The sequence below is a fragment of the Manacus vitellinus genome, unplaced genomic scaffold (genome assembly GCF_001715985.3).
Source record: "Manacus vitellinus isolate BGI_N305 unplaced genomic scaffold, ASM171598v3 scaffold_43_pilon, whole genome shotgun sequence".
NCBI classification, from domain to species: Eukaryota; Metazoa; Chordata; class Aves; order Passeriformes; family Pipridae; genus Manacus; species Manacus vitellinus.
The window spans coordinates 5309356-5334338 of NW_021940560.1; the positions used below are offsets into that span (position 1 = coordinate 5309356).

Sequence of the window (24983 nt, forward strand, 5' to 3'; positions counted from 1 at the left end):
ACTTACGTTGAAAAATTCTCTAATGACTATGATATTAAATGATTGCATAGTATTAAAAAAAAAAGGCAGACCAGAAGAAAGTTTGAATTGTGGGGTTTGTGGAATATTCAGTTTAATCTTAATTACTTCAACAACCCAGACAACTAAATGGAGAAGAAAGAACAACAATCTGATTGTTGCAGGGTTGCACATTTCAGAGTTTTGGACGCAGCTGTGGTGAACGGCCTCAGGAGGCAAATGGGAAAGTATTTGTGGATACCTACAGCAAACATCATGTTAAGCCAAGGAAATGATTAATGAGACAAAAAAGAAGCAACCTATTCATAATGAAGCATTTTTTTAAATCAGGTAGCAGTAAGGAATTACTATTAGATCAGCAAGAAAATCAGAAAGAATTCTTATGGGAAAGTAATCCTTAATGTTATTTCATTTGACTACTTCGGATTTTGGCTCCTCTATGCTTTTTAAACCAAGTCAGGTCCAAACCAAGCAGAGCTTCTCTCGTGTGCTCACCAACCCCTCCATGAAGTAGGATTGTGTATATGTAAGAAGCTCATTCCTGCCTTATGGCTTGCATGAAGTTTTTCAAATGTAAATCCAAGGATAGCTGGAGTCTCTCATACATAGCACATTCCCTGACTTTCTCTGATCTCTTTTAGATTCTACAGCCACATCACTACTCTTATTGGGCTGTCAATAATAAAATTGGATAGGTTATTTTTCCTGTTTATGCCTGCAGTTTTAATCCAAAGGGATTCTGCCTCGCACATGCACTACATTATGTAGTTACCTTGATAATCATAGGATCATGAAATGGTTTGGGTTGAAAGGGACCATGAAGATCATCTCATCCCAACCTCCTGCTGTGTGCAGGGACACCTTCCCCAAGACCAGGTTGTCAGAGCTCCATCCAACCTGGTCTTGATTACTGCCAGGGGTGGGGAATCCACAGATGTGCAACCTGTGCCAGTGCCTCCTCATCCTCATAGTGAAGAATGTTTTTCAAATATCTGATGTAAACTTACTCCCAGTTTGAATCCGTTCCCCCTTGTCCTACAACATGCTGTTGTAGATAATCTGATTGACTTTAGCTCTTATGTCATCCTATTCTGTCACTGGCAAAGACTAGATATCAAAGAATTGTGTATTAGTTCTACAACAGCCACCTTCACTTTCCAAATTTGCTATAGCCAATGAAATGATATTGCTGTTCCCATTCAAGACTCAAGTTTGGTTCTCCATCTTAATTCGTAGACTTTTGCCACTTCTGTAAAGCACAGGTGTGACTGGTTTGGTTTTCCATGGCCTTGTTATTCTCCATTCATGTGTTCTGCCTGATACTAATTACTATTTGACTATCACTGGCCTACACATGATCCTTTACTCAGACATACAGTGTATCCACACCTTCACTCAAAGGGGTGAGTCTTTGCCTCTCAGATATCCTTTCCTCTCAGTCACCCTGTTAAGCATTTGGTTGTGCTTGCCAGCAGGTTGGGTTCTTCATAATTCAAATGAAGACCATCCTGTCTGCCATTTCATTTCAGAAGTGTCCTCAGGTCACAATTAATCTTCATCTCTTTTCTTCCTGGGAAGCCAGGAAAAATAAAAGTGTTACACTTGATCTGTTCTCCCTAAATTTAAGAAAACCCTTAAGGCTGAATGAAAGCAAAGAGAAGAAGGGTGGGGGAAAAATAATGTCTTGTAAGAGATAATCACGAATGAGAATAGATTATTAGAATTTGAGAAGGGTTAGTTGGACACATCAGGTCATTTACTTGAAGAGGAGATTACAAATCAGATATGAAAGCAAAGTCAGGAGATGGAAAAACATTAGTGGCATCTAGAAGTTTGTTTTAAAGAAGACAAGCTTTAAGAAAATAAGTCAGGGAAAAGTGGAAGGATTTAATAAAACAGTGGAATTGTAACAAAGCTATAAATCCTTTAGACATGAGATTTAGATAAGGAAAAAAAATGGGAAAATTACAATAGGGAGTAATCATAGGAGGCAAATGCATTGGATTTTAAACATTGTTTTAAAACCCTTTGAAAAGAAGCTGTAGACTTGGAGTTCATTGTGTGCAAACATTCATCCCAAAGTGTTCACTGCTTTTCAGACACTGAATATTGATGTTACAGGCATCTTTGGTCTGATGCCAGACAGCACTTTTATGTAACAGTATTCATTATCTGAGAGGGGTGGGACAACAAAACAGGCACAGATACTTGTGTTCTAGTAAAAATTGTAGTTATTAGTGCATTAGTAAATATTTGTATATTTATGTGATTATATATAAAGGTTTGTAGATTTGAGAATAATGGAGTGCATTCTAAAGAGACACCAATGTTGCTTTATACAATCATTTATCCTTGCAGCTGGAGGAACCCAGCGTGGCAGGATGGTTTGGAGAGTTTATTCATATCTTAAATTTGTACTTAATACCATCATTTAAAATAATTTCAATTATTTTAAAAATAGCTTATTTCTTCTCATAAAACAGTCAATGATGATACATGCATAAGTGTAAAAATGCAGCTTTTGAGGTGTCCATATCTCACTTTATTTTTTTAAAAGTTCTGCATTTGAGCGATGCTTGTAAAGCCACGTTCCATTAGCGTCTAGAGAAACGTAGCTGGGCTTGAACCTTAAAACTTGCTACTTTATGATAAATCTGTCTTTAAAGTGCCGACTACTGTTTTGATTGTTATATATTTTTATCATAAAATAGTTTTCTTTGTCTTGAATAGGTCGGCCGACCTGCAACTGCGCGCTGGGTTTTACGGGGCCAAACTGCAACCAGACGGTCTGTGAACGCTTCTGCCAAAACGGGGGAACCTGCAGTGTCACCACGGGGAATCAGCCCTTCTGCACCTGCTTGCCTGAGTATACAGGAGACAGGTGCCAGTACTGTAAGTAATTTCCACAAAATTTCAATCCGGGTGTATAATGAAAGTTTGACAGAATGGATGTTTAAAACCTGCTTGGGTGATTTTTTTTTTCACTGCGTTGGTAAATTCAGCCCCAAGTAATTCGTACTGCTGAGGGAATGGAATCTGATGTATTCAGGTGATCTTGGAACATGTTTCTGAAATATCCTTCTACACATCGAGGTGAAGAAAGGAATGGTTATTTAGGACAAGCTGCACCAGGGGAGGTTTAGGTCAGAGATTAGGAAGAAGTTCTTTACAGAGAGAGTGATCAGACATTGCAATGGGCTGCTCAGGGAGGTGGTGGAGTCACTGGAGGTGACTCCTCTAATTATCTCATCCCTGGAGGTATTTAAGAAGAGACTGGATGTAGCACTTAGTGCCATAGTCTAATAGACAAGGTGGTGTTAGGTCGAAGGTTGGACTTGATGATCTCAGAGGCCTTTTCCAACCTCGTTGATTCTGTGATTTATTTATTGTTTTCGTGAATGAATCCGTAGAGTGGAGCTGTACAAGACAGATGACTTGGCCAGTAGACAAGAGACAATTGTGTTAAAATTTTACACTCCGACTTCTCATATTTGTTATCTTATGCTGATGTAATACCTAAACATAATGTTGACATAGTTGGTTAAAGAACTTTCTGGTGTCCCTTATCTTTGCAGACCAATATAATTCTCAAACTGCTCCTTTACCTTTGGTTTTCATTTCTAACCCCAGAAAGCAGTGTATTGACAATGGCTTTAAGCTTCACACTGCAATATTCCGTCACCTTGCTCTGTCTAAGATCACTTTGAGTGTGGTTTCTGCCCCATCCTGGTATTGAAATTCTAAAGGATTTCTAAATATTACTCTTGTTTAGTTCTCAGGTCTTAGATTCTACCCTTTGCATCAGAAGTTCTCCCCAGTTTTTCATTCCACTGACCATCAGGCTCTTCTCATTGAGTACTGTTTTCCAAAGTTTTCCATGCCTTTAGAAAGGCTCTTCTCACTTTCTACATATTTCTCTAATTTTTCACTTCTTTTACAGGGGAGAGGGGAGAGGGGAGAGAAGATTATCAATCAATAGGGATTCTGCTCTTACTCCATATGTATTTCTTTTCTCCCTGTGCTTTCTCTTTCTTTCACTGTTATTTCTTTTCAGTAACTCAAGACATTTGAGCATAATATTGAATTTCTTCTTTTGGTCACTCATTTAAAAATTACAGTTTGTCTTTCTCATGTCTCTTCAACATGATGACTCACAAGTAACCCTAGACCGTTAAAACCAGATTATTTTTCTGAGATCAGAATGATGTTTTTTTAGTCATCTGCTTTTTTTTCTACTCCTACTTTTCTTTGACTGTAGCATTCTAAAGAGAGGACTGTCATACTCTTATTAGACTGTCATAGTGCTTGTCACAGAACATTAAATATGAAAGCCATCACCTCTTTTGTACATTCAGTGAATTTGCTAAAGAAGGCTAGATTCAAACAAAAGGAAAAGGAAATTAGCTTTTATAAAGGTCTGGTTCAGAATTATCTACAATATACAAAAAGTATTTCATTTTAGACAAAGGTCTGTCAAACAAGGAAAGTGTTAGTTTGTATCTTAAATAGGATTGGTACTGAAGTAAACTGAATGTATTTCTAGGTGGGGGACTATGAAATAAATTGAAGCCTTTGAATGGAAAACCAGCAGTAATTGTGATTCTCTCCCCTGTATTAAACAAACTGCATGGATCCATAAATAACTATCTGCAAACACAATTGGGTATTTGAAAATAGTATGGTACATAAATCATGCACAGACAGACACACAGATTAAGAAAAAATATTTACTTGAGGCTTACCCTAAACCAAACAAATTGTTTCCAGTTGAATGCTTCTGCAAACATTTTTTTTTTTTTTTAGAATTGATTTAAATGTAAATTTATGGGTACTTTTTAAGCAGTGCTTATTATCAGATTTGGATTGTCTGCTGACACTTTGGGAAACTGACACAATACAAAGACTCAAACACTTCATAAAATAGAAAATAAAATCAAGCTTTTGTTTATTTAAAAATACTTTTAGGGAAAAGAAGTCTTTTAGAGTATTTTTTGGTGATCAATAACAGTTTTGTGAAATGTTACAGGTTTACAGTTAATAAGGTGTATATGAAGTCATGTCTTATTTTTTTGCTTTATTCATGCATATGGATGATTTTTTGCTTTATTAATCACATTCACTTTGTATGCATGTTGGAATACATTAATGTAGCATTATTGCAAAAATTGGTTGCCTCCAAGATATCTTTTCCAGTCTTTCTTTGCTGTGATTGAAACTAGTTCATATGCAAAAGATGATACATGAATGTGCATAGGTATTTTATTCCTACTCCCAAGCTGAAAATATTATTAGTGTTTTTTATAGCAGGGAGAAGACATTTGCTTACAGTATTACCAGCTTGCAAAGACCTTATTTTCCTCATACTTATAGCCTCCAATTACCCAGTGCAGAGTTTCGCCTGTGATTAGTTCACATAAGGGCTAATAACCAAAATGTGTGCTCCGTGTCAAGACACTGGCACTGCTGAAATAAATTTAAGTGAATGAATTTACATAGAATTCTACTAACACTGTGCATGTTATTAAATACACATGAATTTGACGTATTTGAATATAACTCCCTATTTCAAATTCCAGAAATAAGACATACAGAGTAGTTAAACTTCATTTCTTGTATCATTTAAGGCCCAAACAACCTAAAAAATAGAAAACGTTTTCATGCAGTTACAATCATTCAAAGTGGATATAGGGATCTTGCAAGCTGTGACTTGCCCTGAAATTGAAATTCTTTTCTTTAGGGGGAAAAAAAAAATTGTGTCATTTCAGCCCAAATACAGCATAAACATTTTAGAAACAGGATAAGATTAAAGGTGTTTGTGATTGCAATCAATACTAGACCTAATAATTGTTTTAGAGTATGACCTTCCTATTTCTAGGTTTTGGGTTGGGTTGGGTTTGGGTTTTTTTGTCATAATGTACATGCAAACATTTCCCCCTTCCACTGCTCTTTCATAAATTGACTCTCAATATTAGCTTTCAAACTACAGTAGTTTTTGTTCCAAAAACAGCCCCCTTGCTGCAAATTGCCATTCTATACCTTGAATCTGGGAATGACAAACAATGAACAACTTCATTTAGTGTCTTTTAAGCCTCTCTGGTTGCTGAGTCGTGATTCCTTAACCAAATGGACCTACAGCCTCTGCAGATCAGTGGAGTTATACATTGAATAATCGAAGAGAAGTAATTCCTCCAACAGTCATGGTCAGTCCTTTAGCAGAGCTCTTCCAGCAGTACATACTCCTTGGAGAGGGGGAAAAACTGAGCACAGAGTAGCATAAGCAAAATGTGTTTTAATAAGATACTGTCACAAATGATGCTCAGAGAAGCCGTGGCTGCCCCATCCCTGGGAAGTGTTCAGGGCCAGATTCAGTGGGGATTTGAGCAGCCTGGTTTAGTGTGAAGGTGTCCCTGCCCGTGGCAGGAGGGTTGGAACTGGATAATCTCTAAGGTCCCTTCCAACCTAAACCATTCTGTGATTCTATGATCATCCATCCTGAATATATGCAGTAAAATGTATAAATTTTAGTAGTCTCTAATTTAGGGCTTAAAACATGCCCCTGGTCAAACGGCAGCTGGAGAGTTTAGACTTCCATACTCAAGGCTGAGGTTGCTGTTCCACAGAATCAAAATCATAGAATGGCCTGGGTGGGAAGGGACAGGTTACTTCAAGCTCCATCCAACCTGGCCTTGAACACTTCCAGGGATGGGGCAGCCACAGCTTCTCTGGGCAGCCTGTGCCAGTGCCAAGGTTTCATTCTCTACTTGTAGCAGCTACTGACTCACTCTTAGACAGGTACTGAGCTCAAAGGGCTTGAATTATTTGGTTTTGTCAGAAAGATCATATTTTATTAATATGGACCAGCTTAACTCTAAGGGGATACAGATGCTTAGTAATTGATATCTTTAATATCAATTACTTTGTTTGTCCATCATTAACACCACTGAAAGCTCAACACATGTTAACTACATGGGACTGAAGAAAGTATTGGAAACAGAGAAATAAAGACTTTGAGTGATTTGGGCCCCAGTAAGGAGTTTAAATAATGACTTAAAAAAAAACCACAAAAAAACAACAACAAAAAAACCCCCAACAAAATCAAAGCACACACACCAAAGAAAAACAAATAAACAAAACAACCCCCCCCCCATAAAATAATAATAAAAAAATTCACTACCACACAAATAAAAATGAACCAAAATGTAAAGATACCAGTATTTTGTAGCTCTGGAATTTTCTTCAGTTAGGCAGTTTGGTTTTTGTAGAGGTGTGGAAAATGAGACTGTTACTGGTGCTTCTGAAAAGTTAAAGAATTTACTACTTGAAATCTCAGTTTTGCTGGCATTTAAGCAGTTAAAAAATATAATGGGGTCTTGCATAGTCTGTAAAGATAAGCAAGTATGTGGCATTTTGTGGAACTTATGGATTATGTCTTTATATATAATTATTAGAACTTCATGAAATTTTAATATGTAGATAAATGAAAATAAAACTTAATTATTTCAAAATATTGTTTCAATTTCAGTTTAGCATAATGCTGTTAATGGTTATGTGAATGTATCAGAAGATTTTTATTCAGTCAATGTCCCATTAAATACATTAACATTACTCCTTTTCTCATCAGTAGTCTTTATATTCTGTGGGATGATGCCATAAATGTTAGACAAGTAGAAGGGGAAAAAAAAAATCTCTTACTAAAAAAATTTATCTTAGTATTTCACTTCTCAAGATTACACGGTTAATATATTATATATCTGTTTATGGGATATTCTTGATTCCTGCAGTTGCCAGTGAGTCACCAGCTTCAGTTGTCATCTTGTTTTTATTATAGTAACTTTTAAAACATAAAAGTAATGCATTATTTTTTTCTATAATAGTCCCTAATGTCTTCCAGTAACTAGCTTTCCTGTTACTTTCAGATGTTTGCCACCATTACTGTGTGAATTCTGAATCCTGCACTATTTCTGATGATGGAAGTGTAGAATGTGTCTGTCCAGTACGGTTTGAAGGTCCAAAATGTGAAGTGGACAAGTGCATCAGGTGCCACGGGGGACACTGCATAATAAACAAGGACAGCAGTGACATTGTATGCAAGTAAGTGTGTAGGGGGGCATGATTGTGTTCAAACTCATATATTTAATTGCAACTATGACGAATTATCCTTTGAATCTCTTATACAGTCCCTGATCTGGTCACATCAGATCAACTCCTTTGTGTGGTTCCTGCTCATACAAAACCCACTGACTCCTGCTTTTTTAAACCATCTTTTGGATCACTCTTCACTGGGGGAAGCATAAGGCCAGGAGACTAATTGGGTTTTCACTTGAAAAAAAAATTATTCAAGTTAACAGTTGAGTTTTACCACACTGTTGAAAGCTGTTCATTCTGCATTATCTGTGACATACTGAGGCATATGTAGTCACGTGTGCTGGTTTATTCCTGAGGAATTATTTTGTGTAATAATAGCTTATTTTCATAAAAGGAAAGATGAAAGATATTTTGTGCAATAAACTCTCTGCCTGTGCTAGCTTTTCCACGTGGGAACCAAGAATTCTTGCAATCAGTAGATCTCATACATATCACATAATCAGTACTTTAATAGGTAGGGAATTCACAGATTTATAAAAACTGATTGCTTGTTTGTTTGTTTGTTGTTTATTTTTAACCATGCCAGTTGCACTAATGGAAAGATTGCCTCTACCTGCCAGCTGTGTGATGGCTACTGTTACAACGGTGGTACATGTCAGCTGGACCCAGAGACAAACATTCCTGTCTGTCTGTGAGTATCCTGCATTGTGTGGATAAATAATAATACCTGTGTTCCAACAAATAATAAAGTTATTGTGCATGTGTCTCTATTTTTGGTCCCTCTAGGATGTATAATGTGCTGGTTGCAGTTGTAACTTACAGTACAACTGTACTGTAACCTGAGACTTTGCCTACCTTTCTGCAAAATGTGTACTGAAAGACATAACTAAGGAATATACTGTGAATGCATATAAGGTACAAAGATATGTCTTTTGAGACTTCTAATAGTTTCAGGTCAGATCTAAAGCCCGTTTAGGCATTTGTTCTGGAATGGAGTCTGGAAGCATAGGATGGTTGCCTGCCCTGTTTCTCAAAGGTGGATTAAAGTCTTTTCTCCTCTAAAGATGGTCAGATCTGGGGGCAAAACACTCCTCCTGATGGCTGGAGAGTATAAAAAATAATGCCAGTGTTAATTTCCCTTATGGGTCTGAGGAAATGCTCGTGTGTCTCTGATTTGTGCCCTAACCTTCACCCTGCCCACAGTAGTGTGGCTTTTCTGAGGTGAGGTTTTGCTCTCCCTCCTGCACCGTGGTTGAGAGAATAATTCAGGATGCTTTCTTAAGCCCAGACATAGAAGCCCAGACAAAGAAAATGGGATTCTGTAGTCTGGTGAAGTACTGTTGTAACAGGTAGAAAAGCCTACATTCTAGTCCTTTCTTGAGAGCTATGGTGTATCTTCTTTTTCAGCTGCTCAATATAAAAATGCTGAAGTAGTCACTGTAGCAAGAAATTAATTTCTTTCCTGCTCTCAGTTACACGGAGCTATATAGTCATACTCCTTGGGGTTTTTTTTGCTTTTGACTACTAAATGATCCAATCTCTTTTACACTGCTGAAAAGCTTCAGTGTGGAATGGTCTTCAAACAACCTGAAGGTCAGAGCATCCTCCAGGTTGGAAGAGAGAGTTGTTGGAAGGGAAAATCAAACTTGAGTGTCTCCTTTCCTGGGTGACATAAGTAAGTTGTTGCCCAAAGGGATCTGGCGTTACAACTTTGTAAATACAGCTACAGCCAATTCTTCATTTTGTTGATGTGTGTGTGGTAGGTGACCTTAAAAGAGATTACCTGTTTTGTTCAGACTCTCAAGGAAGTTTCATAGAGAAATGGCTAGATTTTGTAACCTGATAAGGGTAAGAGATGGGTCAGTGGTTCCTCCCTGGAGAGCTGAAGCACTCACATGTGCAAAGGGACACAACTGCAGTTTCAGTACCACTGAAAAGTTGTCAATAGATGTTTGTAGGTTTGGGGCTAAAGACAATGTAATTTAGTTCTGCATGGTAGCCCTTATTCAGTTGAAAATGCTTTAAGTGCCTATTTGTCTTTTTATTATTATTTTCATTGAGATCATTTTACCTGTTATTTGTACCTCCTTAAATGTCTTCAGTTGAAGACTAGAGACTGATAAATCATAGCAAAATGAGAATATCACAGCTGTAATATGTAAGACTCAAATATGATGACTAAGTCTGGTGATTCATTTGCTTAAACACCTAGAATGGCTATTTTGGAAGCTTGTGATTTTTCCTTTCTTTTCCCTTATAAGACTGACCTAGTATGTTTCTAATTCATGTGGAACACCATAGCACCTCAAGGGAAAAAGGTTTCATACCTTAATTTGTGCGTGAGTTTACAATACATAAGTGCTGTAGCATATACCAACACCATAAACACTGTTAAAAAAATGGTAATGAAAATGTTTAAGGCCCTTGTAATCTGGATCAATCAATAGAAATGTATAGTACATCTGACAATAATACTTTGAGAACCCATCAGTTAGTATAGGCCCACTGTTTTAAAACTGTTGGATCAGCACTGATGAGCAAACTTTTCAGTATTGTCAGATGGACCTTCCATGAAAAGAGGAGTATTAATTTTGTTTTTTGTGAATCTGTGTGTGTGTATATGTGCGTGTCTTGCCATCACTATATATAATGCGTTTAAAATATGTTCAGCAAAGGCAGAATATTTATATAGGTCTATTTTACTGAAATTCTGCAGATGCTCTGTGGGGTTTAAAAGTCAGCGCTGTGACCAGAAAGTGAACCCTTGTGATTACTACTGTCAGAATGAGGGAATTTGCACTTTAACCACGTTTAATGAACCGAGATGCAAGTAGGTTTAACCTTCCACTTAATGCTGCACATTCTGTGACATCATTCCAGGCCACAGTTCATTGGTTCAAGTCATGCACATTCACATACATTTCACAATATATACTTAATCTGGGGGCCCATTTCTATAATACACACTTACCCTTTGATAGTTGCACTGATGAGTATATTTAAACATACATCTGGAGTGTCTGTATCATTAGAGGAAGAAATAAAAAGCTTTATTTTTACTAAGTGGATTGAAAACACTGAAAATGCCGCTTGGCTTTTATTACTCATGTTTTGAGATATTTTACCAAGTTAATCCTACATAGCATAAAGTTTAGCAGTGAGATTGCACGTGTTCTGTAGTCCAAACCTGATTTCCTATTTCTTGTCCATACAGGGAAAGGAGCAGAAGAGCAATTTAGGTACCACTTCAGGAGTTAAGCTTGTATTCATAAGTCTTGTTGTTAAATTTATAGAAATAATGCTGTAAAATAGAAACTGTTGAACAAAAATATGTGTGCTGCATCATAACTTTTGAGTTCTCTGATTTAAAAAAAAGTTCTTACATTTGTATTCTCTATTTCTCCAAGAGATTTTAGGTCTATTTCTTAAAGAGAAAATTTCAGTCTTCATCAGGGGAAGAAACAACCTTAGTCTTTGAAAATCCTGTAAGGCATTTGTATAGAGAGATATGAGATACCTGTCTTTGCTTTGCTCAACAGTTGTGAGGCAAAAGTCAGAAGTGAAATCATGAACCAAAGACCTAGACTTGTATTAGAATATGAAACTCAAACAGCTTTAAACTTCTCATCTAAATGCATGGCTTATGAAAACATAAAATGCTGAGGGGATGTGATGTGGGTGTCTGGTGGGTAGCAATGACAGTGACTAGGTAGGGTGAATGATCTATTTTTTTTAAAAAATATGGTCACAATTCCTTTGTCAATGTTCTCATACAATGAAACTCTCTGATTTGAGGTATCATAAATCCATTGGCAATGAGATAATGTCTTGATTACCACTTCTGACACTTGGAAGATATGGAGTGGGTCTGTTGATCAGCATTGTATGGGACACGGGTGCTTGGAATTGTTTGTATCTGTGCATCATACTTGGGTTTTCAGAATCATGCAGCCCTAAGAAGAACATGTTGCTGACTATAAAGTTTTATATTGCACATATAATATAAAATTGTGGGAAAATGGAAAAAAATGCTTAAAGAAGACAGAACAAACAAACAAAAGAAAAGGCAACCTGGACTTGTGCAAAAGTGGTATTAGTCTTGGTTTTCTTCCTTTCAAAAACTGTAATGTTGGCACCCAAAGACTGTTTTATTGATGAAAGCTGTCATTTCTCCCTTTGAGAATGTACTCTTCCACAGAAAATATCAGGAAGGAATTGCAACATTTTGAACATAGTGATTAACTTAGTTTGTTTACTTATTATATATTCTGACTGTGACAATATTCCTAAGGCTGTTTTTACTAGATACTTGTGCTACAGACTGAATAATCTAAGCTCAAGTAAAAAGAAAAGCAGTAAAGCACATCAGTAATATGATGAAAGGACTGAGCAATCCTTTCACTTTCATCTTCTCAGGGTTATTTGACACAGTTTTGAAGTTTTTTTGTTTTTAATTAAAGTTATTGTTAAGATGGGAAAGAAGAAACATGGAATAAAAAAAGTGGAAAAGGTCGAATTCAAGTTTCTTTTCAGTGTGAGGAATGGTTTCAGGTGAACTGGTAATTAGAAGTTTAAGTTTAATTGGAACTGTAATAGATAATTCACATTCCGAATGCAAGCTTAGATAGAGATCATGTTCCTGTTGTCTCTGTAGGCTCATTGTTGGGTTAGTACGACCACCATTTCTAAATTGTTGCTTTCTTTACAAAGCCAAGGTGGCTGAGAGAAGAAAGTGAAGCAAATAGTTGTTTGATGGAGTTGAAGAGAGTTAACCATGATAGAGAAAGAAATGTACCTCCACATGCCTCAGTGCTCCGTGCCAAACTCAGTTCAAGCTCCCATTGTTCCTAGTGCCTTTGCTTTTTTTCTGGTCCCAAATTGCTTCTTACCTGGAGCTCGTTTATAATTTTATCAGCCTGACACTGACAAGTAGAAGGCATATGGAAAGGAGGGAAGGAATCCCATGCTTCCCAAGAATCATTGTGTCAGAGAACAGGAGCCTCAAAGATTTTTCCCGTTAAATTCTGCTCCATTGCAAGGAAAATTATTTATCCCTCCAACCTTCACCTGTGGCCATGTGGGTGTGTATGATGTATGGCATCTGTCTCTGGTCTGAGAGACACTTATCTAATGGTTAACATTTTCCTTAACCAGTGTCTAATTCACGGGTGGGTGATTTTTAGAAGAAATAGGACATGCCTGGGTTTATTGTCATTCTACAGGAACAGCCAGCATCAGTTGAGATTGCAACCTTTATACATAATCAAACCCTTATTATCATTCAGTAAAGACAATAGAGAATAAGATTTATCTGTTCTAAAGGGCAGTCCTAAAGCCATAATTATTCAGAGTAACCATAAACCTGTAAGAACAGACTCTCCTTTCACCAACCCTGTACTGTTAGCGTACATTTTTATTTTATCTTCCTCTCTCAATATCAGTTGCACATTGGAAGTAGAAGTTGTGTTTTTCACCTAACCAGTTTAGGAATGAATTAAGGCCTTACACTGGCTGCACATAGGCAAGCAAAAAAAGAAGGGTTTGTGAAGGAAGTTGCCAGTTTCAGTGAATGCTTTTTCAGGTTTTAAAATATTCAGAATGTACTGTGATTTCTCTTTAGACATAAGGTCCTGTGCTATCTAGATTATTAATTCTTAGCATTATTTTTAGGAGAATAAAGATTATTCGTCTCCCTCTTCCCTGCATTATTGTTGGTTTTGCTCAATTACAAAGGTTGGGAGAGAATTTCAGAATGTTAAAATTTGAGGTACTGACTTTTTCTGAAAAACATACCATTTAGGGTAGCATGATCTTATATATAGTTACTGTCATTTTAGTATTCACATACCACATTTTTTAAGGATCTCTTTAGGGCTACTCACTAATGGGTTGGGGGAGTGTGATGTGAATAACACTAGAAGCATAGAGATATGTCTGATTTGGTCCAGTAAGTTCACAAATGAATTGACAAAAAGAATGAACAGGAGATGAGATTCAGATGGGAAATAAGCAAGAAATGTTTTTTCTGTGTATTTCCCAAACTGTCAGTTCCATCTGTTCTATCAGTCTGTCTTTTAATAATTGCCTTTATTTATCTCTCTGTTTCCTTCTCACTAATTATCTATGTGCATATACATTCCTGCAAGAAAAGCGAGGTTTAGAGAGAGATTATACCCATTGTGATACCAATGAAAGAGCTGGAAAAAAATAAAACTTTAAAGTACACATAGTCGTCACTGGTTGTTACATAGGAAGTGCTGTATAAATTTCTTTACTACAAAATATTACCCTCTCTCACCTTTGTTTCTTTTATACCTTTGCCATAACTTTAGGTTGCTCTAATCTCATCTTTTTATTTGTATTACTAATATTCTTTGAATCTTCACATAGATGTGGTCTATTATTATTATTTGCACATAAATGGGATTAAATCATAACTCCTAACACTAGACATTATAGAAATATAACAAAGGGTATTTTCTAAGCTTACAATCAAAACTCCTAGACTATATAAGTAACACTGATCCTTATCTAAACCCAACTAAATTTAAAAAAGAGATTTTAAACACTCTAATGAGCTTTTGAGCAATGCTGCATGACTGTGGCTGAGGACTTTCAGGTGAAACAAGATTATACTGTGCTGGCTAATTAATAGGATAGTAACTTATTCCTACTTAGGTTACTCTGTGTAGAAGAGTGTTCTGTTCTGTGTGTCTAGAATGTGGAGTCTGTTTCCTAGGTGTCATCAGAAACAGAGAAAATCAGAGGACAAAGAACAGCATTACCTTAGTTGCTTGTGGATAGATGTGTTGGCTGTTCAGAGGGCTTCAGGTTGTGTGTGTTGTATTTCAGTATTAGGACAAACATCAGTTCTTCCCTAATGAAGAGTAAGTCATCCTGTATAGGTAATGAGAAGGTACATACCATGCAGGACATTTAAAGAAAACTGAGGAAATTGAAAAGTGTAGAGTAGAGATAGAATAAACTACTTCATTTCTAAATAAAGAATTTTGGTGGAGTAATAGGTTAAAGAGAATAGTGACCAAATGGGGAGAGAACAAGTTGTGGGATTGCTTAAAAGTGATAAGGCTTGAATCTGGAAGTGTATATGGATAAATTAGAAAAAATAACTCCTGCTGGAGTGAAATAAGCAAGAGAGATGTTCTTATAGAATCATGGAGTGGTTTGGGTTGGAGGGGATCTTAAATCTCATCTCGTTCCACCCCGTACCATAAGCAGGGACACCTTCCACTAGACCAGGCTGCTCAGAGCCCCGTCGAGCCTGTCCTTGAACACTTCCAGGGATGGGGCATTCACAGCTTTTCTGGGCAACCTGGTCCAGTGTTCCAGCTTGTTCTGGCCAGCTTTACATCCAGTGGGTTGGAGAGGGACACTGTGTTTGGGGGTAATGTGGGGGTAGGGGGGCAGTGTGCACGTGCATGTGCATGTGTTTAGGTGACAGAAGTCAGAAGGAAAAGAGTGCACTCCTCTTGACAGAGGAACTCCTCTCCATCTCATGTGCCTGTGATGCTGTACCTTCCTCCTGATGTTCCTTTCATGTTGAAAAATCTTCAAATATGAACAGTTTCTGTGTAAGTACATGTGCAACTTTTACGAGTGCTGCAATTACACCCAAGTTTATAACTAAAGGTAACTCATCATCATGGCAAACCTCTGTTCAAAAAGAGGTTCAGGTACATACATAATCCAGTTGTGGACAAGAAAGGGCCCATACTATGCAATCTCCTGACTGGTACTTTCTGAAGGCTGAGTAGAAAAAACCACTGTGGTGTAGAACAATGTCAGGATTGAGCAGCCTGCCTAAGAGGGGAAGGCAGTGGTAACCCTGAGGGGCAGTACAACTCAGAACAGAAAATTTTATGGAGTCTCTTGCAATAAGTGTTTTCCATGTGATTTCCTGGGGTATATTTAATGAGCTCCCCAATTACAATTGCAACAGGAATTTCACAGCATTATTCTTTGAGAGCTTTCTTTTTCAGCTGAAAGTATCTTTGTTAAAAATGTCTTGGATTTGAACATAATCAGCAGGTTATAACTTTGTATTATAGAAGATCTTTCATTTACTTTGTATAACAAACTAGTATTAGTTCAAGTATTAAATGCAAAAAGATGTTTGAAGAGTGGTTGTCAAAGGAAGAAATGAGATGATATTGGAAAAGAGGAGTTTGTATATTTTTGATTGAACATTTACTAACTAGGCTGTAATGCAGATATCCTTTGCCCATGATTCAGATAAAACTTATATAGTATTTGCTGCCTTACATTACTGCTTCCTTTGCCTTTGTGAGGAGAGAAAAACATGGTTTGTCTTATATTGATCCAGTCATTTCTCATTCCTTTCTTATTTTGCCATTTCAGTCTCTTCTTTTCCATTTCTTTGTTGCTCATTGTAATTTCAGCTTCAGTACCAGTCATCTAGACACGCATACTTTTTATATATTTTTTTCATTATTACTACTTTTATAGCATCTGTACTGTACACATTGCTAATAGCATGGTGTTTAATGGCCCTCAGTTACTTCTTTTTCTTACCTTGGGATGAAGGAGGCTTAGTTGTACTTGGATGCTTGTTCCTTTGCAGTGATCACCATGGAACAACTGTGAATGATGATTGGTACATACTAATGTCATACACAAATTAAAAGTCATGTTTAAGGTCCCATTTGATTTTTTCATGTATATTGTGACTAAATTTAAGATGTTTTTGAGTTCCTCAAAAGTAATTTTTTTATTGTTTTGCTTGCTTTTGGATGATGCAAATTTCCTATTCTCAGTTTATTGGGTTGTGAGGTAATGTGTATTTATTTCAGGTAATGTTTAAAGTATCTACCCCTTAGCTTCTACATTGTTTTCCTTATAAAGATGCTAAGTGATGCTCATTAGACAAAACTAATTAGACCACTAATATGTGGTCTCTTCATGTATAAAATAATTATGGAAAAGTTATTTTTTGAAAATAATGATACTTTACAATATACCAGAAGGGACAGAATGTGCTGTTATTGATCAGTCTTGGGTTGTTTGGTCTTTCATTGTTATGAAAGTTCTTTGTACCTTAGAGGGTTTATCTGTGGGTTTAACTCTATAATATCAGCTCCCTCTGAACACAGCATACCTACAAAATTTTGCTAAATTCATTATAATAGTTTAGTGGTTTGCTTTTGTTCAAGGCTTTTCTCATCCTATGTCATGCTATAGCTTGAATGAAAAAGGGGATTATTTTGATTTCTCTCTTTTAATGTAATTTAATACAGATAATAATAACTGTAAACCAGATGTTCTCTTATCTTGCAAATACTTTTGATATTAATGATAAGACATATTCCAGTGAAATTTTAATGGAAGTGTTCTTAAAATAATGAGGCTGGATACTTTTATTAGGATGTTTTGCTATATATTACTGTCTTTGTCTAAAAAGAAAAGTTAGGAAATTATTTTGTATAATGAAGAAATATCATTTATAAATAAGAAATATTTTCAGTTCCTTTTCCACCTCTATTTTGTAAGGAATGTCTCACAGATTCTGTTATACTTGTAGAATAATCTTTCAGTACTGCTTTCTGTCATTTTTTGGATACATACTGGTATATTGAGTTGGAAAGCACTTGTCTACAAAAGCACTTTTAACTGCATATTATGCCTGCTGTATTATATTTTTATGACAATGCCCACAGCACAAAAAAAGGGAGGAAAAAAGAGAAACAAAATTAAAAACACCCCACACACTGCCACCAAATTACCCTTTTTACTATTTTTTTTCTATGTATTCAGACATTTCATAGTCAAATGGTTTCTTTTGGTCAAGTGCCCCTATAATTGAGTTCAGAGTGTTTGAGCACACTGACCTATAATGGTTATACAGAAACAGAGGAGAGAGGCATTTTCTCTCATGAATAGATTCTGTAACAACAGCGTGATCAATCTCTGAAATGTAAATATCTTCATTCTAAATATTCCTCACTAAAAGTGAGACACCTTTATCATCTCAATTTAAAGTTTTTAAAACATCTCTCTTTGTAATATTATTTCCTCAGCATAAATAATTCCAGTTGCATAGGCATCCTGTATCTCAGAAGGCATTTCCCAAGCAGGCATCTCTTTCTAAAAACAGAACTCAATTGTAACAGAGAGAGCTGTAGCATAGTTTTATTGATGACCTTGGCAGCAGCCCGTGTACAGCCTTTATTTATCCCATTTCACATTCAGTTTTCACACTCTCATTCTCTGTGATATTGCTGCTCTTTGATCCTTCACTGATTCTGTTGGGAACTGGGGATTTGCACCTTAAGAAGTTCACTGTAGCACCTGGTAGCACTCAGCTGACTCCAGCCTGTCCTTCACTGTCAAGTTCCCCATCTGTTTCCATCTGTATTTGTTTGGGTAGCTCAGATTAGGCATTTTCAGTGTTATTTATTCCCAGTTTGTGATAATATAAATGTGAAACCAGTGGCTTTATGTAGTTTAGCTTTGTTAATGCCTTTGGCCATACTGCAAATGCCCTGTCTGACCATACAGCTATTGGCAGTGGTACAGAACAAAAGCTCCTGGTACTAAATTGTTTGTAAAGGTACAAACTATTGTGCATCAAATTGAACCAGGAGTCAGTTCCCATGCCAAGTACTGAGCAGTCTGAATTTCAGTGTCCTAATACTAGAAAATGCTTATTAAGAACATTTTATCTTCTTAATATTATGTTATATAATAACATATTACGTTATTAAGAACAATTTCTGTCTGGAGACAATTGAAACTGGTTAAGACCTGCTCATTTCCCATGTTCCTACATGAACAGTTGTCCATGTCCCAACCCCATCATTATTCATGTACCTGCTCATGGCCAATTTTGTGTGTCAAACTTCCATGCAGAAAACACAACTTTCCCCTGGTCTTTATTTCTTTTCCTATTCTTTCTGCCCAAGACAAGTCTGTAGTAGTTTGCTGGGCAATCGTTTTACCTCAAAGTTTAGAAGGAAATGACAACCATCCTGCCAGCTTCAGCCTCTTTGAAGTTTATTGGAGACAGCAAGCATTTGGAAAATATCAAAATGAAGTGGCAACTAATGATGTTTTTATGAGACTTCTATCAAATGCTTCAAATATATTTCAGTATTGCTGATTTTTACAATTAAAATGCCAAGATAGATACAGAACTGCAATATTTTTGCCTTAGTTTATTCCCTCTGGTTATTGCATATAAACCTGTAGGATTTGTTTCTTTACCAGCTCTTGTGATGTCATACCTGCTATAAGATTTTGGGGAACATAATTGCACATTATACACAATTTTCTCATGAACTTATGGTGATTCTTCTTCTAGTCTCACTATCTTATATTCTTTAAACTGTTTTAAGACAGATTTATCACAATTATTCTTATATACAGTGGAAGCATTTGAAATCTTGAATATAAGGATTTAAATACAGAGTTCAGATTTGTCCAACTCTCAAATAAATCTTTCCCTTTCAAAAATGTAGCATTAAATGCATATTGCCTCTCATAACAAGTTTTAATCACATGGGCTAAATCCCAAGCAACAATGATGCAAAATTTCAGTAAGAAATATAAAGATTTTATTTCATGGTTGTCATATGCCATCAGCTTGGAGTCCAGTAGAATATTCTAAATGTAAAGATATATAGTGTTTCTCTCCAAGAATAGATATACTTATTTTGCAGCTGTAGGTTGAAAACCGATATTTTTAAAAAACAAATTCCCTAAGTAGTATCTTAGTAAGGTAGGCTGTCAGTGCAAGTATTTTTATCTTATGTAATTGCTAAAAAGAGATCTGAAGAAAAAAGTAACAGATGTATCTTTTGAAAGATTAAAGTCATATGTTCCCTGTGACTTAGAATGTGCTCAAGTGGTAGTAAGCAGGTGGAAAAGTCAGCTGAGTTCAGCTATAAAGTATGTTGTTGTGAACCATAATGTTTTTAATTAATTGGTAATTGGGGGTTCCTTTGCAGTGAGGAAACTTAACTGTGTATTTGCCATATTTATTTAAGTAAACAAACTTATTTCAATAAAAATGCAAAATTCTAAATTATAATGCAATTTAGCTATTGTGTGACAGTTTTTGAATTAACTAGCAATAATAATCAATATATACAAATAAATCATAATGTTTTTAAAGACTACCTGTGCCTTCCCTTCTGTAGAGTTTAAGCACCTTCATAACCCATTGTACCAAAAATGAAATTAGTGTCCAGTAAAAAGTTCAAGCTTAATATGAAACCCAGTAAAGAGATTTATCTGAGTGTTGGGTTGTGCTGGAATAGACCTAGGAGCAAAGAGAGAAAAAAAAACATTCTTTTGCAGTGATCTGCAAAGGTAAAAGAGTCAAAAGCATCCCCAGCAAAGCTGACTGGGCGTCTCCTGTAAGAATAGCACTGGTTTTGTCTGGAATATTTTGTATCTTTCCAAACCTTCTTTTAGTATAGAACAATGTCAGTCACTAAGCATCTTAAACTCTAAACTTGCTCTCTAAACTTTGCAATTTGTTAAATCCTTAGAAAGGCATCAGGTGGCAGGAGTTCTTAGAACTGTGTGAGGGTAACACTCTATTGTACCTCCCTAAAGATAGCTTATGTTGAAATTCATAAATAATTCAAAAATACTTAGAAAAAACATGATTAATTGCACAATATGCAACAGAGGCAGATGAAAAGTGACTACTTGCTGCCGTTTCCACACAGAGAATTTGAGGTTCTGTAGTAAACTTAATCATATTTACAGCAGGATGAATAAGCAATTGAATTTCATTCAGGTATTTGTTTCTGGTTTTGATGGATTTACTGAGTCTGCATCCATGGACTCCTTGTGTTTGCTTGTATGCACAGACAGTGTTCTGAATCCTAATGGAAGAAATATTTGCCTATTGATATTCACACAAGGAAATTATAGCAGAATAAGCTGTGTGCTTATCCAGGCACCTGCCTCCTGGAGCACATATTCTGAATATAAACAGTATTTAGGGCTCCTGTCCCTTTAGGACAACTCTTGATGCTTTCACTCCCATGTCTGCTTACACACACACACAGACACACATGTATTTATATTTCTGCAAATACATATCTAGTTATAAAGTTCAAAATTTAAAATTATAGGATGTTACATACTTTTGATTAAGCCTTTTGTTTTATTATTCAAGAATTTTAGAAAAGGACTCTGGAATGAAGATTGCAGCAGTAAAAACAGGAACTGAAGACACAAAGCTATAGTTTTACGCTAAAAATGCACTCAGAATGTTGTAAGAGCCATTGCAGAGTTGTGCTGACTCCTTCCATGAGGCTTCTTGTTGATTTTGTAGAATCACTGTTGTCATTCATGTAGCTCTTGAGAAGATGCTGGTGGTCACTTTAAAAGGTTACTGTGTTAAGGTTACTGTGTTAATAGCTGACATCTACTAACTTTATACCATCTTAATTGGATCCTTTTAGATGTTCAGCCAACTGGTCAGGCACACAGTGTGAGAGGCCAGCTCCCAAAAGCAGCAAGTCTGACAATATCAGTACAAGTAAGTCCTTCAGTTAACTGCTATTACTTGTCAAATTTGCCTCTGTTTAGAAATCTAAAGCTGGTAATATTATAGAATGTGATTTCGTGCTGTGAAATGTGCTGGTCACCTGCATCTTTTTCTTTTTAAAAAAACCCAAATGCAGGTATTTCTTGACTTTTTATCATCACTGAGTGTTACATGAAGTGGTTTGGATGCAGGCCATGCTGTACACTCACTGCTCCAAGGGCTAACTGCACTTTTCTTGAAGAAAGTGTATCAAGTGACAAGCATTTGGCAATATCAACATAGTGCAGAGAACTAGTATGAGACCTCTGACCATTTAAGTCCTACTGAAAGCATAAAAAATAGAGTTACAAGTGGTGCATAACTCTTGTACAGGCTGTCTGCAGAGGTTTGAATTTTACCTACTGTGAAAATCATCCTGGAAGTTAGAATAGCTCCTGTCGTATTTTTTTAAACACATCTGTGAGCATAAAAGGAAGGTATTGCTACACTATTGGCAGTTTAAACTGGACAAAGCTGCCTGCAGAGTGTTGAGTATGCTGATAGTACCCTGCTGTATGTACCTCTATCACTTTTAGCCCAAGTGGAGCAGTAAAATGAGTTACCCAGTATTCAGGTCAGCTTGATGCTTAGATGAAATCTTCCCAGCGATCCAGACAAGTGCAAGAACACTTAAAACTGGAAATAGGCAAAAAAGCAGCCAGAACCCAGATCAGTATTTCGTGCTGAGGGAATACCTGCTCTAATTTGGGAAATGACTTCTCTTAGACCCCAGCCTGCACCATGGTTACCAAACAGCAATTCATGCCTGGTGGGCTGTTTTTAAGGGGTTTTTTTCTTGGAAGTTTACATGCCAAGACAAAATTAACCTATTTTTCTTTTGGTTTGGTTTGGTTTTTTTATTTTGGGGTGTTCCTAAGTAGAACTTAATCCAGCTATTTATCAAATGTTTTCTTAAAATTCCCTTGTTGTAATGTCCTTTACATGCTGAATCTTCGTAAGCTGAAGTGAACTCAGGATGCTTCAAGTTTTTTATTCAGTAGTACTTCATTTCTTGTCTCTGACAACCTGACTTGGCTTTCAGTAAGCCTTCAGGCAGAATTCAAGGCATTTTTCAATTCTTTATTTAGACTGTGTTTAATGTAGAGCAGAGAGTGCCAAGAGCTTATTTTTTTAATAAACCACTAAATGGAGCCAATGAAACAACCAGCAATATTTTTGTTTTCCACCAGTTAAGGGTTGTGATATTAAACATGCCATTCCACACTGGCTTTATGCTGAAGTGCTGTAGTTTATAAAGGCCAGATTATTTATAACATAAAATTATTTGCTGCATGTATTTCTTTACTACCATGTACTTACAGTAAGGCTGAGAAATTCTTTAAGGGGCACAATTGCTGACTCTAATTTTGCAGGTAGTCTCATTTCAGTGAAATTATCTGCCAAAATAATGTTAAGCCCATTTACTTCTTCCCTGTTCCCACCTCGCCTTTAACATCCCTGTCTGATCTGGGCACTGTTTTTCTGCTGCATTAAGCATTATTGTTATAAGCACATAGTTTTTGTCATTGCTTGTATCAACATAACAAAATTGTTGGCTCTCAAGTGCAATGCAGTAAAATGCAGGAATGCAGCAACCATTTAGAAATTAATATTGTTTACTACTTTTTGTTTTTCCGCAAATAAAAGTAGTAAATACATATAAATGCTAATGAATTCTTCAATCAAAGCCAAGTCTACTGAATATTTTAAATTACTAGCTCTATGCTGAAGATGATGGTGGCAGTCAGAGGCCACTCCAGTCTAAACTGTTCAGCAATTCCACATATTTTCACGGGGTATTGCTGCAAACGAGGGCAGGGAATTAGTTCAAAGTATATTGGTATCCAGAAAGAGGAAATTCCCGATTTGCTTAAAAAAGTGCTTGTGTGTACACTATTATCTGTAATGAGGTTGCTTTTTTTAATTGATCAGCATTAAAATCTCAAATCAGTGAAGCTTATCACATGAAATTGCATTTGTTGGTGCGGGAAATTATTCTTTTTTGATTAATTTAACCGTTTTACAGCTATGAAGCCATGAGTATTCAGTGATATTTCCCTTCTATTTTAGGAAGCATAGCAATCATTGTTCCTCTTGTTTTACTGGTGACTTTGATCACAACTCTGGTAATTGGACTATTTCTTTGCAAAAGAAAACGAAGGTGAGTAATTTTATATTGATATATGAGGTAAAAAATAAATCTTTAAAGTATGTGCATCTTTTTGATATACAAAAAATCACTTTATGTATGTTGAGTAGATATTAAAAATACAAAACTAAACCAAACAAACAAACAAAAAACGACAAAAAAAGCCACACAACAAATGTGTTTCTCGATGCAGTGAATTGAATTAATTATATTTTGGTTCTTGCTGGAACAACCACATCTATTATTTATACTTATATTCCTCATAGACTAGAAAAAACAAAATTGCAGTTCTTATCCACCTTGCTCCATCCTGCCAAGGCTGTTAATAACAAGTGTTAATAACTTTATCCAGAGACTTAGAGAACTTAATAAATAGAATTAATGTATTTCATTGAAACCACATAATTAATATTGTTCAAGTTATAGTGAAGATGTAAACAATGATGAAAGTGTTTACTGTAGAGTCCCAAGCCTTGTTGTCATTACTGTGTTCCTTTAGTATCTTGCATAGGAAGCCAAAATCCAGGATTGATTTTGTTCCCTTAAATTTAGATGCCTTAGAGCTGATGATGAACTTGGGCAGTTGAATTAGACTTTTTGACTTTGACCATTTCTTCAAAGGCCATGTTGGGTGGCCAGGGAGGCAGTGTGTGCTGCATGCACACACCTGAGAGAGCTGCTAATTTTCTCGTGTTCAGAGAAACAAGAATCTGATGTTGATGGTGATGCAGATTTAACAAGGAAAGATTCCTAGTAATAAGAACATGGCCCGCTAGGGAAGTCCTGAGCGGGAATCAGACAGCAAACCATTTATTTCAGGCCTGTAACTGTCCTGCTCATTGGCCTTGAGCAGCTGTCTTCCTTTCTCCTGGGGCTTGTTACCCCGCCTTTGAAACCAAGATAATTTCTTGTTGTTAAGTCCTTTAGAAATATGTGATGAATCTGCTGTTTCTGCAAGTGTGACCATTTACGTGGCTGTTTCAGTCCTCCAGGCTAAAAGAATATTTTAAGTTGCTATGATCTGGCATTTCCCCTGCAGACTCTGGTGTAAACTAGTAAGCATTAATTTTTAAAACCTTTTTTATAAAGCCAACAAGATAAATACATTCCCTGTCCATACTGGTATTAATGCTGCCAGACCCTGCCAGG

The 24983-nt window shown here is 36.3% G+C and overlaps 1 protein-coding gene across 2 annotated transcripts in view; it reads left to right on the forward strand.

The window, feature by feature from the left end:
• LRP1B (LDL receptor related protein 1B) overlaps positions 1 to 24983 on the forward strand; it is a 246406-nt gene that overhangs the window by 215681 nt on the left and 5742 nt on the right. For both annotated transcript variants that reach the window (XM_029962198.1, XM_029962197.1), the window contains exons 76-81: positions 2749 to 2910; positions 7935 to 8109; positions 8690 to 8794; positions 10820 to 10933; positions 21561 to 21637; positions 23756 to 23846. In XM_029962198.1, the coding sequence (XP_029818058.1) occupies positions 2749 to 2910; positions 7935 to 8109; positions 8690 to 8794; positions 10820 to 10933; positions 21561 to 21637; positions 23756 to 23846 (724 nt within the window). The remainder of the gene's footprint in view (positions 1 to 2748; positions 2911 to 7934; positions 8110 to 8689; positions 8795 to 10819; positions 10934 to 21560; positions 21638 to 23755; positions 23847 to 24983) is intronic.